Source organism: Eupeodes corollae, chromosome 1 (genome assembly GCF_945859685.1).
Source record: "Eupeodes corollae chromosome 1, idEupCoro1.1, whole genome shotgun sequence".
NCBI classification, from domain to species: Eukaryota; Metazoa; Arthropoda; class Insecta; order Diptera; family Syrphidae; genus Eupeodes; species Eupeodes corollae.
In genome coordinates, this window is record NC_079147.1 from 303398918 (window position 1) to 303411697 (window position 12780).

General features: G+C 33.3%; 1 protein-coding gene across 2 annotated transcripts; it reads right to left on the reverse strand.

Annotated features, from left to right (window-relative positions):
• Positions 1-7302: 7302 nt before the first annotated feature.
• LOC129942822 (uncharacterized) lies at positions 7303-8069 on the reverse strand. Of its 2 annotated transcripts, none has more exons than XM_056051905.1 (2): positions 7630-8069; positions 7303-7542 (listed from the first exon to the last, which is right to left on the reverse strand). In XM_056051905.1, exons 1-2 carry the CDS (start codon positions 8036-8038, stop codon positions 7514-7516), a joined length of 438 nt encoding a protein of 145 aa, XP_055907880.1. In that variant the 5' UTR covers positions 8039-8069; the 3' UTR covers positions 7303-7513. The 2 variants fall into 2 exon arrangements, with proteins under 2 accessions (XP_055907880.1, XP_055907879.1); XM_056051904.1 differs by having other exon boundaries at positions 7303-7513; positions 7630-8066.
• Positions 8070-12780: the final 4711 nt, after the last annotated feature.

Sequence of the window (12780 nt, forward strand, 5' to 3'; positions counted from 1 at the left end):
ATTCGATTTTTTCAAAATTTTAGTGATTGTTGACAACAATATTTTTTGAAAGATTAAAGTAAATTAAAGACAATAACGCGAAGTTTTGAAAAGATATTTGAGTCGAAAATCAATTTTTACCGACTTTTATAAATTGTTTTTAGGTTTTTATTTTTTGTAAAAAAACTTTCATTTCGATTTCTCTCAACATTTTTTTCAGAATGCTGAAAACAATATTTCGTATAAGATAAAATAAATTTTAAACCTAAATTTCAAGTTTTTTTAAAAGATATTTGAATCCATACTCAATTTTTACCAACTTTGAGTAATGTTGTTCTTAGATTTTTATTTTTTATAAAAAATCTGTCACTTCGATTTTTCTCAAAAATTTATCAGATGTCAAAAACATTTTTCTTCGTTGCACAAAATTGTTTTGGAGATGTAATCATATTTTAGTCGTAAAATTTTGGAGGTGAACATTTTTTTTTAGTTTTTTTGATTTATAAAAAAACCGTTGTATGGTTTTTTTTTCAAAAATATACTTCTTAGCTATTACGTAACAATATATTATATAAAATTTATTTCAAGTCTCTAGCGTTTTTGGTTCGTTAGATATTTAGGGTTAACCAAAATGTTAACCTTTTTTTCAAACTGCTATGGTAAAAAAACCACCCACGCATTATCTGTATAACAAAATTTATTTGAAATCGATATCTCTTCTGGTTCTTGAGCTATGGACGACGAAAAAACGTCGCGAACGTACGTACACACGCACGCACAGACATATTTCTAAAAATCTTTTATTTCGACTTTGAAACGTCGAGAAATGACAAAATTTTCAATTTGACAAATCGGACTCATTACATTGACTTCCTATGGGAAGTTAATATCCTTCATGAGATGAAACAATTTTGAATTAAGAATCTTACAAGATATTTGAGTTCAAAATTAATTTTTAACAATTTCTAGAAGTGTTTTTTTATTTTTTGCCATTAAAACTTTCAATTGGATTTTTCTGAAAGTTGGAACACATATCAAAAAACTCATTTTCGAAGTAAAAACAATGAAGTTTATAGGTTTGGGTGGTATTTGACATGAACCAAATTATTCAAATCTTTTTTTTTTTAATTGCATTTATAAAAAAAAACTCAACGATTTACCACTAAACGACTTTTTGAATTTGTTACAATTATTATTTATAAAACCATAGTACCTTGCAACATCGTATCATGATATGATTACAAATTTGGTTTTCTTGGGAATGAGAACTTTTATCTCAAACAGACCTAAGGAAAACGTATGATTTGATTCGAGCTGTATAGAGGTTATTAGGGTAAAAGGGGTAAGTTCCCATTGTTTTAAAGCCAATCCAAATGAGTAAAACCGAAATAATTTCAAGTAAGCCAGGAAGACCTGCAACGCCCATATACAACGGACAACACTTTAACAGGACAGGAAATTTTTTCGCACTCGTAATGTGGCGAGAATCCTTAAATTTGTAAATATACATAAATCTGCTGGTCCGGATGGTTTCCCCATTACTGTTCTGAGGAGCTATTCTTCAACGCTAAAAAAACCACTACGCCAACATTTCCATTTGTCCTACACTTCATGTCTCGTTCTGAGTGGATGAAAAACAGCATTTGTACAGCTCATCCCCAAATAAGATAGAGATTACCCTCTAATTACCGACCAATTTCACTTAAGCCCCTTTTTTCTAAGGTCATGGAAACGCTTATCAGCTCAAGAAATATCTCGAAGATCGAAAGCTTCTTATTGACCGGCAGTACGGCTTTCGCAGCAATAGGTTAATTGGTGATCTCATGGTTCAGCACACCAAACAGCGGAGGAGCAAATCTTTACATCGCTTTAGAGAAAGTAAGATTATTAGACTTGGTATTTCAAAATTTTTTTTATAGCTTTTCATATTCGTTTTCAGTCCACATCCCTCTATTTCGGATATTGCACGTCAAAATATCATAAAATCTGAGACTGAACATCTCGATATCCTAGAAATGTGCTTTGCCTACCACCTCTTGTAAAACGATCATGTTTGAGTTTTCTGAGTTGATGCTGTAAATGTTTCACCCCGTCTAAACTGGCTGTTATCTGCAAGACGTCCAAAGCTTGAGTATAACTTCCATATCTGGGCTAGTGCTCCTACAACTTATTCTCTTGCTTCAACGCCGCCGTAAAGTGTTTTCTGTTATTGTTATTTTACAGGATTATACTCTAGAGATGGTAGTACCCGTGGCATGATGGTTAGTGCGTTGGACTGTCATGTAAGGGGTCTTGGGTTCCATCCCTGCCTGTGCCACCTTAATTTAAAAAAAAATAATTTTCGCGGGTACTGTCTCTTGCGAGGAATTGACAAATCTTTTCGGCCTAAAATTGTAGGTCCCTTCCATTCCTGACAACAGTACTCGCACACAGAAATGGTTGAGAGTTGTAAGTCACTAGGCCCTGGTTCCCAACGGACTGTTGCGCCACCCAATTTATTTATTTATACTCTAGAGAAATAGACAGCTGCATTCCTACCCTTAAATAGTTGAACTGTTATACCTACGCTTCTAGAAATGCTCATCAGTATACCCTTAACTTCAAATTCCGTCTTTCTTTATCCATACTACGCGAATGTGCCGTACCACACTTTTTCTTTCACTGCAATATTCAGGAATTCAAAACCAATGTGCACCGACACCTCCTTTCCTCCTCCTCCTTTTGTTTCTACATATTAAGGGTAGTTATATCCCCATGAGTGTGCGCTTATTAAAAAAAATTGAGAGCTAATAATTTAAAAAATGAAGACATTTTTGTAACAAAATTGTGTTAAAGAGATAAATGATAAATTTTTCGACATATGTATGTTTTGAACTCATGCAAAATTTTGACAACTTCATAAGCGTCGGACTCAGAACATACTTATATTCATACTCGAATAAGGCAATTCTTTTTTAAAAATATATTTTTTTAGAAAATAATTTGGGTTAATTTTAAAACAACTTTCAGAAACTTGTAAGGCGCTTTTGAAACGAATGGTGGTAAAACAAACTTTGTGGAAATGACGTGGATCATTTTTGTCACATTTTGTTGCACTAGTGACGAAGGTCCTTGTTACTCAACCCTTAATACATCCAATACGTTTTCAAATAACTTGAATTTTTGTCGTAGCCGGGTACTAGATTATTAAATTTTATCTTTATTTATACAAAATAATATATATATTTTTTGTACTAAAATAAAGCTAAGTTGAGAAATAAATGAGTACATCAGTCGAAAATCTAAGGCTCCTACTGATTTTGTATTAATGTTTACATTTATTGTTAAATTAATAAATAATAATAATAATAAATGAGTACAGAAAATATAATTATTATCCCTCTGCTTTTGAGGAAATCCGAATTTTTGAGACCAACAAATTTGTATTTTGTTATTTTCGTCTTAAAAAATAAAAAGAACACCTAAGGTGAATCGGCTTAAAACCTTATTTTTTAAAGTTTGAACTTAATTGACACAATGGTTTTGTCCCCCGAAACCGTCCATCTGCGAGGATATATAGACGGAATATTGTTCGGCGCAAGTGATAGCGGTGTTCATAATGAAAATGCTACAAACAAAATATGAACTTCTACCTGCGTTGCGACATAACGCAGTGGCGTTCCGAGAACTTCGTTTTTACCAGGTTCAATAACGAAAATTTGGCAAATGCATTCTGCAAACAAAACGGGACTAATACCCTATTAGTCACGAAGATAGAGCTCCAACTCATATTCGATTCATTGAAGAAAAAGAAGTCAATGGTAAATCCAACATTGTACTACGACATTTTCCTCAGGACGCTGTGGACATTTATACCACTCTGTTCAACAAAGTTCTGAATAATGCACATTATCCGTTCCGTTGGAAGACTCTGTGGTACATCCTCTCCCGAAGAAGCGAAAGGACAGATCAAATCCGGCGGATCTCCGGTCGATAAGTTATTTGCCGAGTATCAGTAAGGTATTCGAGAAGGTTATAATTAGAGCTCTGTCCAAGTGGGCTGAGAACAACAAAATAATTCAGGATAATCAGTTTGGCTATATTCCATATCAGACTTTCTTCCACTATCCTCAGGTGTTCCACAAGGCTCGATTCTTGGCCCAATATTTTTTACTATGTACATTAATGACTTGCCTAAGTTTTTATTTAGTTCTTCGGTTGATATGTATGCAGATGATGTGCAGATGCGTAGAAGTTTTCCTTTGGGTCTAGTGGAAAACGCTGCCTGTCAAGTAAATGAAGATCTCGACAGGATTCTTCAATGGTCTCGCATGAACGGTCTCCATTTAAACCCATCCAAGTCAAAATGTTTGGTTATTTTATACTTCATATCGTATATTTATCTTAATAACAGTCCTATCGTTTTTGTTGATTCTGCAAGAAATCTAGGTATAACTTTTAACAAAACATGGAATAACCACATCCGGTTGACTTTGGGTAGGGTTTACGCAGGTCTTCACACATTTTGGGCAACACAGTCGGTAACACCTTTAAAAACCAGATTAGTTTTAGCTAAAACACTAATCATACCAATTATTATGTTTGGGTGTGAGCTATTTAATAACTGTGACTATGAACATAAGCGGAAACTCAATGTGGCATATAACAGTATCGCACGCTATATTTTTGGATTGAAAAGATATGACCACATTTCCACTTTTTCAAAATCTATTTTTGGTATCACACTTGATGATCTGTTTAAAAAGAAAACGTTGACCTTACTCCACAACGTCATCCAAACGCGCCTACCAAGGTACCTATATAACAGGATCTGTTTCTCCAAATCAATGAGAACTCTTGATCTCATACCAATACGAGATAGTTGTTTGATTTCCGAACGACAATTCTTTATCCACGCGATACATTTATGGAATTCCTTCCCCGAGCTATTAGGCTAATAAGTAGTATAACCTTGTTTGGAATTAAGCTCAGACAATACTTGGAGGCACCCAGATGATGATTAGATATTCGAGTCTTTCTTTCTTTCTTTCTTACTTTCTTTCTTTTCTTTTTTTCCTTCTTTATTTATTTTTTGTTTCAAAAAGTAATGTTATACTTGCTAATTAAAAAAAAAAATTACATAATGTTGTAGTAATAGTTATAAATATATTTATTTGTCATTTTTACATTTAAAATCTTTTATTATAAATTGTAACACATTTACTTAAATATTATAAATAGAATTATCAATGAAGCTTGCACTATCAAATGAGATATTGTATCTTACTGTGTAAGTTATGAAAATAAAGTTTGAATTGAATTGAATTGAAAATACAGAATAGAGAGGCACGTCAGCCATAAAACTATATAAAAGGCGACTCCTTTACAGTCGAGACGTCCTTTCCGATAGGGACCGAAGAAAATCAGTGAGGAAGGAGAACCAGTTTTGGTGCTTTCAAATTAAGAATATCATTTATCCTACGATTTCGACGTCATTTTTAAGTCAGAGAATCAACACGTTGGCCGTCTTATACAGTAGCTTTACTTTGAAGTCCCTCAAAAGCAAAAATTTGAATTATGTTCTAACAAAAATACAACAATTTTAACCTACATAGAATGCTTGAAGGATAAACTTTTGGCGAAAACAGTGTAAGTTTACATCAATTACACAAAATAAGAATGCATCAAATTTTAACTGAATTATTTTATGGGCCTTTTTTTCCTCTACCGTAAGTCCTATTTTGTATTCTACTTTTTTCAGCGTCTACAATAATAATCTTGCAAATTTAAGATTGATTGATTCCGAAATGTGCAGTAATCTCGCTTTAAGAACCTAGATTACCCAACTAGGCATAGAAAACCATCATTGTATAATTTTTAGTCAAATTACCAAGAATAAATGCATCACTATTTTAAATTGTGATTCTCGAGAGATCCAATTTTCAGTCTCATAATTAAACTTCATCAAAAATTTTTCAAATGATATAGATTTCGACTGGGAGCCTAATATAACACCCTTTTCTCATTTTCGTTTCATTTTTGTTGACATTAGATATGTACATATAACGTTTAAGTGACTTTCAATACTGGTCAATTACTAAAAAGTCAACTTATTTACCAGAAGCCGGCCACAAAAAATTGTTGCATCCTGGCGCACGTCGCGCTTAACTGCACCCGTTGTTACAAAAACCATTTTTTGCGATATATCAAATTAAACTTAAAGACTTTCAAAAATATTTACGCAAAAGAAAAGATGGTTATACGAGGTTCAGCAGGTCAGCTAGTCAATAAAAAAAATTGAACGAAAGAATCACAAGGCTTTAATTTACTCAAATTGTTTATACACTCAACTTACCAGATAATCTATACAATTTTAAGTACATTAGTCTACACGCTTAGGCTGTAGATTGTATCAGAGTAAACAGACTGAAACATAAAACAATGACGGTCAGAGATGTTGACACATAGTTCAACGGACTTTAAACAATATGATGAAATCCATATTTTTGTACTTAACATACAAACGAAAATTCAAAACTCTTCATACAAAATTTATCTAACTTTTCTTGTCAGTTTTATTGGTACAGTACAACTCGATTTAATGAAATACTTGGTTGTTTGCAAAGTATTTTCATTAAAAACTAAAACTCACTTCAGTGTACAAAATAATTGAGAAGAGAAACAAATTTGCTCAAGATTTTATTTGATTAATTTTTTACAATTCAAATTTCAATGAAACAATTTTTTACGATCAACTCCAAACATATATGTGTACAATTGTTTCTAGCTTTGACTCTAATTTTAAGGAATTTTTAAATTTTCCTAGATGAAAATTTTGTTCATCACTCAGCATTAATGATGTTTTTTGTTTTGTTTAGGTTAAAAACCGACTTTATTAACAAACAAATTGTGAAAACGGGTTTTACCTACTGTATACCCGAATTCCTATAGCAAATTTGGTCCATCTCTTTTAAATAACCTTGAACTTCCAGACCTCCGAATTTTATAAAATACACAAATATATTTCTTATAAAAACTAGTGTTTATATTTTTCAATGAATCAATTGAAAACTTTGACCTTTCTCACTACCTGCGACCTACAAATAAATAGTTAAACCATTTTCATAGACATGATTAAAATCAAAACCGTTTAGGTTGGAAAAGCACGTGTGTATCCAAAACCGTAAACAAAACAATCATAATTTAGTTTATAGATTTTTGTGCTTGACGAACCATTAAAAACCTTTGATCTGAAACTTCAAATTCAATCAAATGAAAATAAAAAACAGTAAAAAGCGAACATTTGTATTTTAGGTAGTTTGATATTTTTATTATCTAAAAAACTAAATTCTACATCTAATATTTACAAAACTATTTCTAAATGTTATACTTTTATATATAGGCATATCCACAGTAGGTACCTACACAGTACACACATATATTTCCATCACACTGCAGATTGAACTTTAGAAAATTTATCGTCCAAAATATCCTCCACTCGAAGCCGACGCAGAAGCCATCCCCCCACTTCCACTGCTGCTAGCAAAGGCGGTATCTATTTAAAAAAGAAACAATACCAAAACCCTTTTTTAATAATAACCCAACCTAACGCTCAAAAACAACTTCTAATATGCCAACGAAATGAAAATTGTCAATAGATTTCCAACTCACTTAAATTATTATTTCCAAAGTACGGGTAATAGCCCTGATTTTGACTGTATCCAGGATATCCCTGCTGCTGATAGCCATAATTGGGGTAGTATCCATAAGATGGGTAATATCCTCCGCCGTAGCCCTCATATCCATACGAAGGATAGCCACCCCCATAACCACCGAAATTCTGATAGGGGTATCCACCGTAACCACCGCCTAAACCTCCACCTAAACCTCCGCCGTATCCACCACCTCCACCACCGCCACCACCTCCACCTCCGCCACCACCTCCACCACCGCCTCCACCGCCATATCCTCCGAATTGGGCTTCAGAGCTTTGCCCAAAAAATATAAGCACAAAACAACAACAATAGGATAAAAGAACAACAACTGATGGTACTGGCTTCGGCATCATCATCCTCAACATCGTACGAGAAGATATTATATTGGAAACTGAAGGCAATTAAAGTAACGACCCAGATATTTATATGTTCACCCGACCAAATGGAAAAGTGGAAAACATTCAATATTTTTTTGATTGTTGTTATTTTAATGGCAAATCATCAAATTTTTAATTGTTTTTATTTTGACATTGGGAAATGTGTGTGTTTTTGTACAAAGAGCGCAGCGTTTTGAAAGTTCTAACGTAACCACTTTACACGAGTGAGTGCGGGTTGGGTGAGACTAATGACGACGAGTTCAAGGGGAAGTCCCGCAATTTTAAAAATAGAGATAAGGATCTTCAAAAAAAAAAATTACAATTTTAGAACCTTGGTATTTTGGTATTTTTAAATGCTTTTTTAAAGGTTAGTAGGAAATTAGAATTATGTTATGTGTTCTCGTTAGAATTTGATTAGGGCTTGTTGTGATGGTGATGTTGTTATTTTTAGAGCGAAATCATCAGAGTTGGACGATTTATGGTTTTAAGGACGAAGGATACTTTTGAAAGGAGTTTTTTCTGGGAAGTTTTTTAATATAGTTAATATTGACACAAGGATTAATACACCCACAAAATTACACTTAAGAATTTCACATTAAGTCACATTTAACACACACATAGTTTTCATTGTGAATGTAATGTTAGGTTAGGTTAAAGTATGGCTGCGGATACAGAATCCACACACTTAGGCTAAGGGAAAAGACCGATTGTGATATAACATGAATCTAGAGAATTACTTCTTACTAGTCGAACCATTTTGAACTTTTTATAAAGCGAAGAAGATATTTGATGTCCTTATTAGCTAGTTCACTGGGATTATAAAAAAGGCAGTCTCCTAGATGAAGTCTGCTCCTGCAGAAGTCATTTGAGGCTACACCAAGTCGTATTGCGTGTCTGCCTGTAAAACAGTGTCCCGTAAGGACACTTATTAGGGAGTTAATATGAAATCTGCTTTGAGATAACAAGTCCTTAGAGCTCTTTAGGTCCGGTGAAGGCTATATGAGTTTTGTGGCTGCGCGCGTTGGTAAATTGTGAGTTTGTTATCGTAAGAGATGTTTCTTTTAGCAGAAGTTTACATGTAGCTAACGGTATACCTATCTTCTAACTTTCAGGTAAAAAATGTAGAAATAGGTTCTATTTTTAACGAGTTCATTGGCTCTACCTACAATTTCCTGTGATGTCTATGCGGCCTGGCACCCTACAGAGGTGAATGTTAAATTGCTGCGCCATCTCCATAATAGACGATCGACAATCGAGGGCCGTTTGAGATTTGGTTGAGACACCGTCAAGAAGTTTGATAGCAGCCTGACTGTCAGAGAAGGTGGCGGAAAGAGATGATTAGATTAAGCTTTTCAGTGTACAAACCACTCCCAATGCCCTCATTTGTCTTGGATCCATCTGTATAAAAATGAATGCATTTGTCATCCAGGAGTTTTTTGTCTTCCCATTCTTCTCTGGGTGGAATGGATACCTGGAAGCTTTTTTCCAAATAGGGGTTTAGGAAAAGTGTAGTCTATGCACTTTGGTATAGATCCGAAGAGGTTCAAAATGATAGAGTGCCCCACATTATTGTTGAGATGAGGCGTTGAATCTTATAGCTGTACTCGCTGATACTTGTTTGCTGAAGATTTCGACGGTGTCAGATGGAGGAGAGTGAGTAACGCTGCTGAGGGTGTGGTTGGACTCTGCTGAGTTTGTCGTAGTATGTGACTTTCTCCAGTGCAGTCCACAATACTGCAACCCGGTACATAAGTATTGGTCGGATGACCGATGCGTACAGCCAATAGGTTTAGCAACAACATCGGCATACGCAATCACTCTGTAGCCTTACCTCTCAAGGGATATTAGTAGTTCGTTAACCGCTATGTTCCACAGGAGAGGGGACCACCACCTTGCGGAGTGTCTCTAAAGACAGACCTTTTCGTCTAAATATTTGTTAGGTTATCCAGTTTCACAATGTCCCAAAAGAAATCTAAATATATATTTTCAAACTTTGGATAAACCTGCCTCTAATAAAAAAAATAAGCTTAAAAACAATTTACCGAAAAAATGATTGAACACTCTTCACAAATAAAAAATATGGTTTAAGCTACTATGAAGAACTGCGAACAAACAAATTAAAATTGTAAAGAATAATTACTACCGTACTAAATGAAATACAGCTAAAGGTAATACAGGATATCTTGTAAAATTTTGAGGAAAATCAAATTGAGATTTTTTTTATAAAAAATAAAACCCTAAAAAACATTTCTCAAAGTTGTTAAAAATGTAATTTTGACTCAAATAACTCATCAAAAACTTATAACAAATAAAAACCTAAACAAAAAATTAATAAAACTTGTTAAAATTTGGTTTTCGATTAAAATATCTCTTAAAAACGTTTAGATACTGGCTTTAATATACTTTTTTCCTTTTAAGAAATGTTAGTGGCCGTATTCAGTAACATTTTGAGAAAAATCGAATAGACAGTTTTTTTTTACAAAAAAGTAAAAACCTAAACAGAAATTAACAAAAGTTGGTAAAAATTGATTGATTTTCGACTCAAATATTTTTTCAAAACTTTGAGATATTGGCTTAAAACTGCTTTTATTTTTTAAAAAAAAACATTGTTATCAACATTCTGTGAAATTTTGAAAAAATATTAATTGACAGTTTTTTTTACAAAAAAAACTAAAAAAAACAATACTAAAACTTGGTAAAAATTTACCTTCGACTCAAATAGCTTTTTAAACATTAAACATATTGTCTTTAATTTTTTTTTATTTCACAGAAAATATTGCTTTCGATATTCAGTTGTTTTTTTTTAATAAAAATCCAACAGTCCGTTTTTTTTCATAAAAAATAAAATCTACAAAAAATAGTACGCAAATTTGGTTAACATTTATGTTCTGTTCTTGATATCTCTTAAATTCATCCATTTTGTAAAAATTTAAGAAAAGCTACTAAATTTGGTAAAAATTTGTTTTCGGCTTTTTTTTTCCTTATATGAAAAATATTGTTGGTGACATTAATTTTTTTAGAATAATAATTAAACTGACAACTTTTTTTGAATGAACACGAAAGCCTACAAATTTTTAAGCAAAGACAAATCGACAGACGGGATGGGAAGTTATCAGTGTGTGTCGCATCCCAGCTTTTTTCATTATAAAGTTTGAACGTTGACACTACGTGTGAAACACTTTGCATCATTTAAATGACCACCACGCGAATGCTTCGATTCTTTTGAGGAAATGTTCGGCCACTTTTTGACACATATTGAGCGGTATCCTTAAATAACTTGACGAATGCTGGTTTTACTCGAGAGTTAAAAGGTTGTCTTTATAAACACGATCTTTACCGTAGCCAAACTAAAAAAAAGTTCAGCGGTGTCAAATCGCATGATGTTAGTGCACAGTTGATTTCGTCTCTCTTCGGTTACGACCAGTAGTCGACACATTCGGGTCTTCGGCAATACTTTCATTTACAGGAGTGATATTTTCAGTGGTACGTGTCAGACTTTCAATTAAACAGACTTTGTTTCGAATCTAAGCTTTTAATTTGTCTACCACAACAGGTTATTAAAATAAGCTTCAAATGTAAAATACAACGGAAAACGATGTTTTTAAAGCTAACGTCAAACGCAAAATATTTCTTACTTTTAAATGATTTGTCTTTAAGAAAAATTATTTTATGAAATACTAGGAATTTTCAAACTGAATAATCTTTTTCCAAACTGATTTCAAATTAATAACCCATTGGAAAAGTGTATTTTTATTGCCAAAAAATAACTATCACATTTATTGAATTATGTTAGGTTAGGTTAGGTTAAAGTGGCTGTCCAGTCAAACTTGCGTCCTGTGCAAAATTAATAGAAACCGCCTCTTTTATATATTTTTGCACATAAACTCATACACAATCATAAGCCTTTCCCACATTACCCAGGAGGTAGACTTACAATGCGCTTTACTGAGGTATCCCAAGTAGGACTAAATCTAAAGGAGCAGAAGGGAAACTTACTTTTCTGTTCATACATTTTGCCAATTCAAAGTCTAAGGAATTTAATAATTCCCTTTCAATGGACATTATAGATAAGCATACCAATCTCTCTTGAGTCATGGTTGTCCTAAGATAATTTTTAATAATTTTAAGTTTAGAAAAACTACGTTCTCCTGAAGCTGCCCTGACCGGTATTGTAGGATTTATAGAGCAATTGCTAAATTCGGAGCAAAATCTTCAAATCTTTCTTTCGGGTCTAATATAGTTTCAGGAAATTCATCAGCATAAAGTCTTTTTCTCCGTTGAGATCGCAATGATGAAGCTTTAGGAAACATATTTGGTATTCTTGGCAAATAGTAGCACATATTTGTTTGTGTAAGATCAGATAACATGTTCTTGCTCTTGGGAATGCGCCCTCAGAATTTGCACATCTGATTACTATTAAGCTTTAAAATATAATAAAAACGACAATAGCGGCGGTGTTGAAGGTGCAGAAAGAATGTTGTGATGGAAGATAATGACGAAGATGATGAAGGTGATAATGATGACGACGATGGTGAAGTTGGTGTTTGGCAAATTTATGATTGATCTAAGAGACTCGGAGGCTCGGCATGTATAGTTTGCGTTTTCTCTTTTTTGTCAAGAGTTAAAAAATATTTAACTGGAACATGGATGGGCCAGAAGGAAGAGTTTGAGATAGATGAAGCCATTTTATTTTGGGTATAGCACTTCAAATTGTTGACGTATCTGTGCCA

Bases quoted from the DNA above. Each gene is read 5' to 3' on its own strand.
- LOC129942822 (XM_056051904.1), bottom strand. From the start codon at position 8,038: ATGTTGAGGATGATGATGCCGAAGCCAGTACCATCAGTTGTTGTTCTT. The intron at 7,514-7,629 runs GTGAGTTGGAAA...TTTTTTAAATAG, and splicing joins CTTTGGAAATAATAATTTAA to ATACCGCCTTTGCTAGCAGC.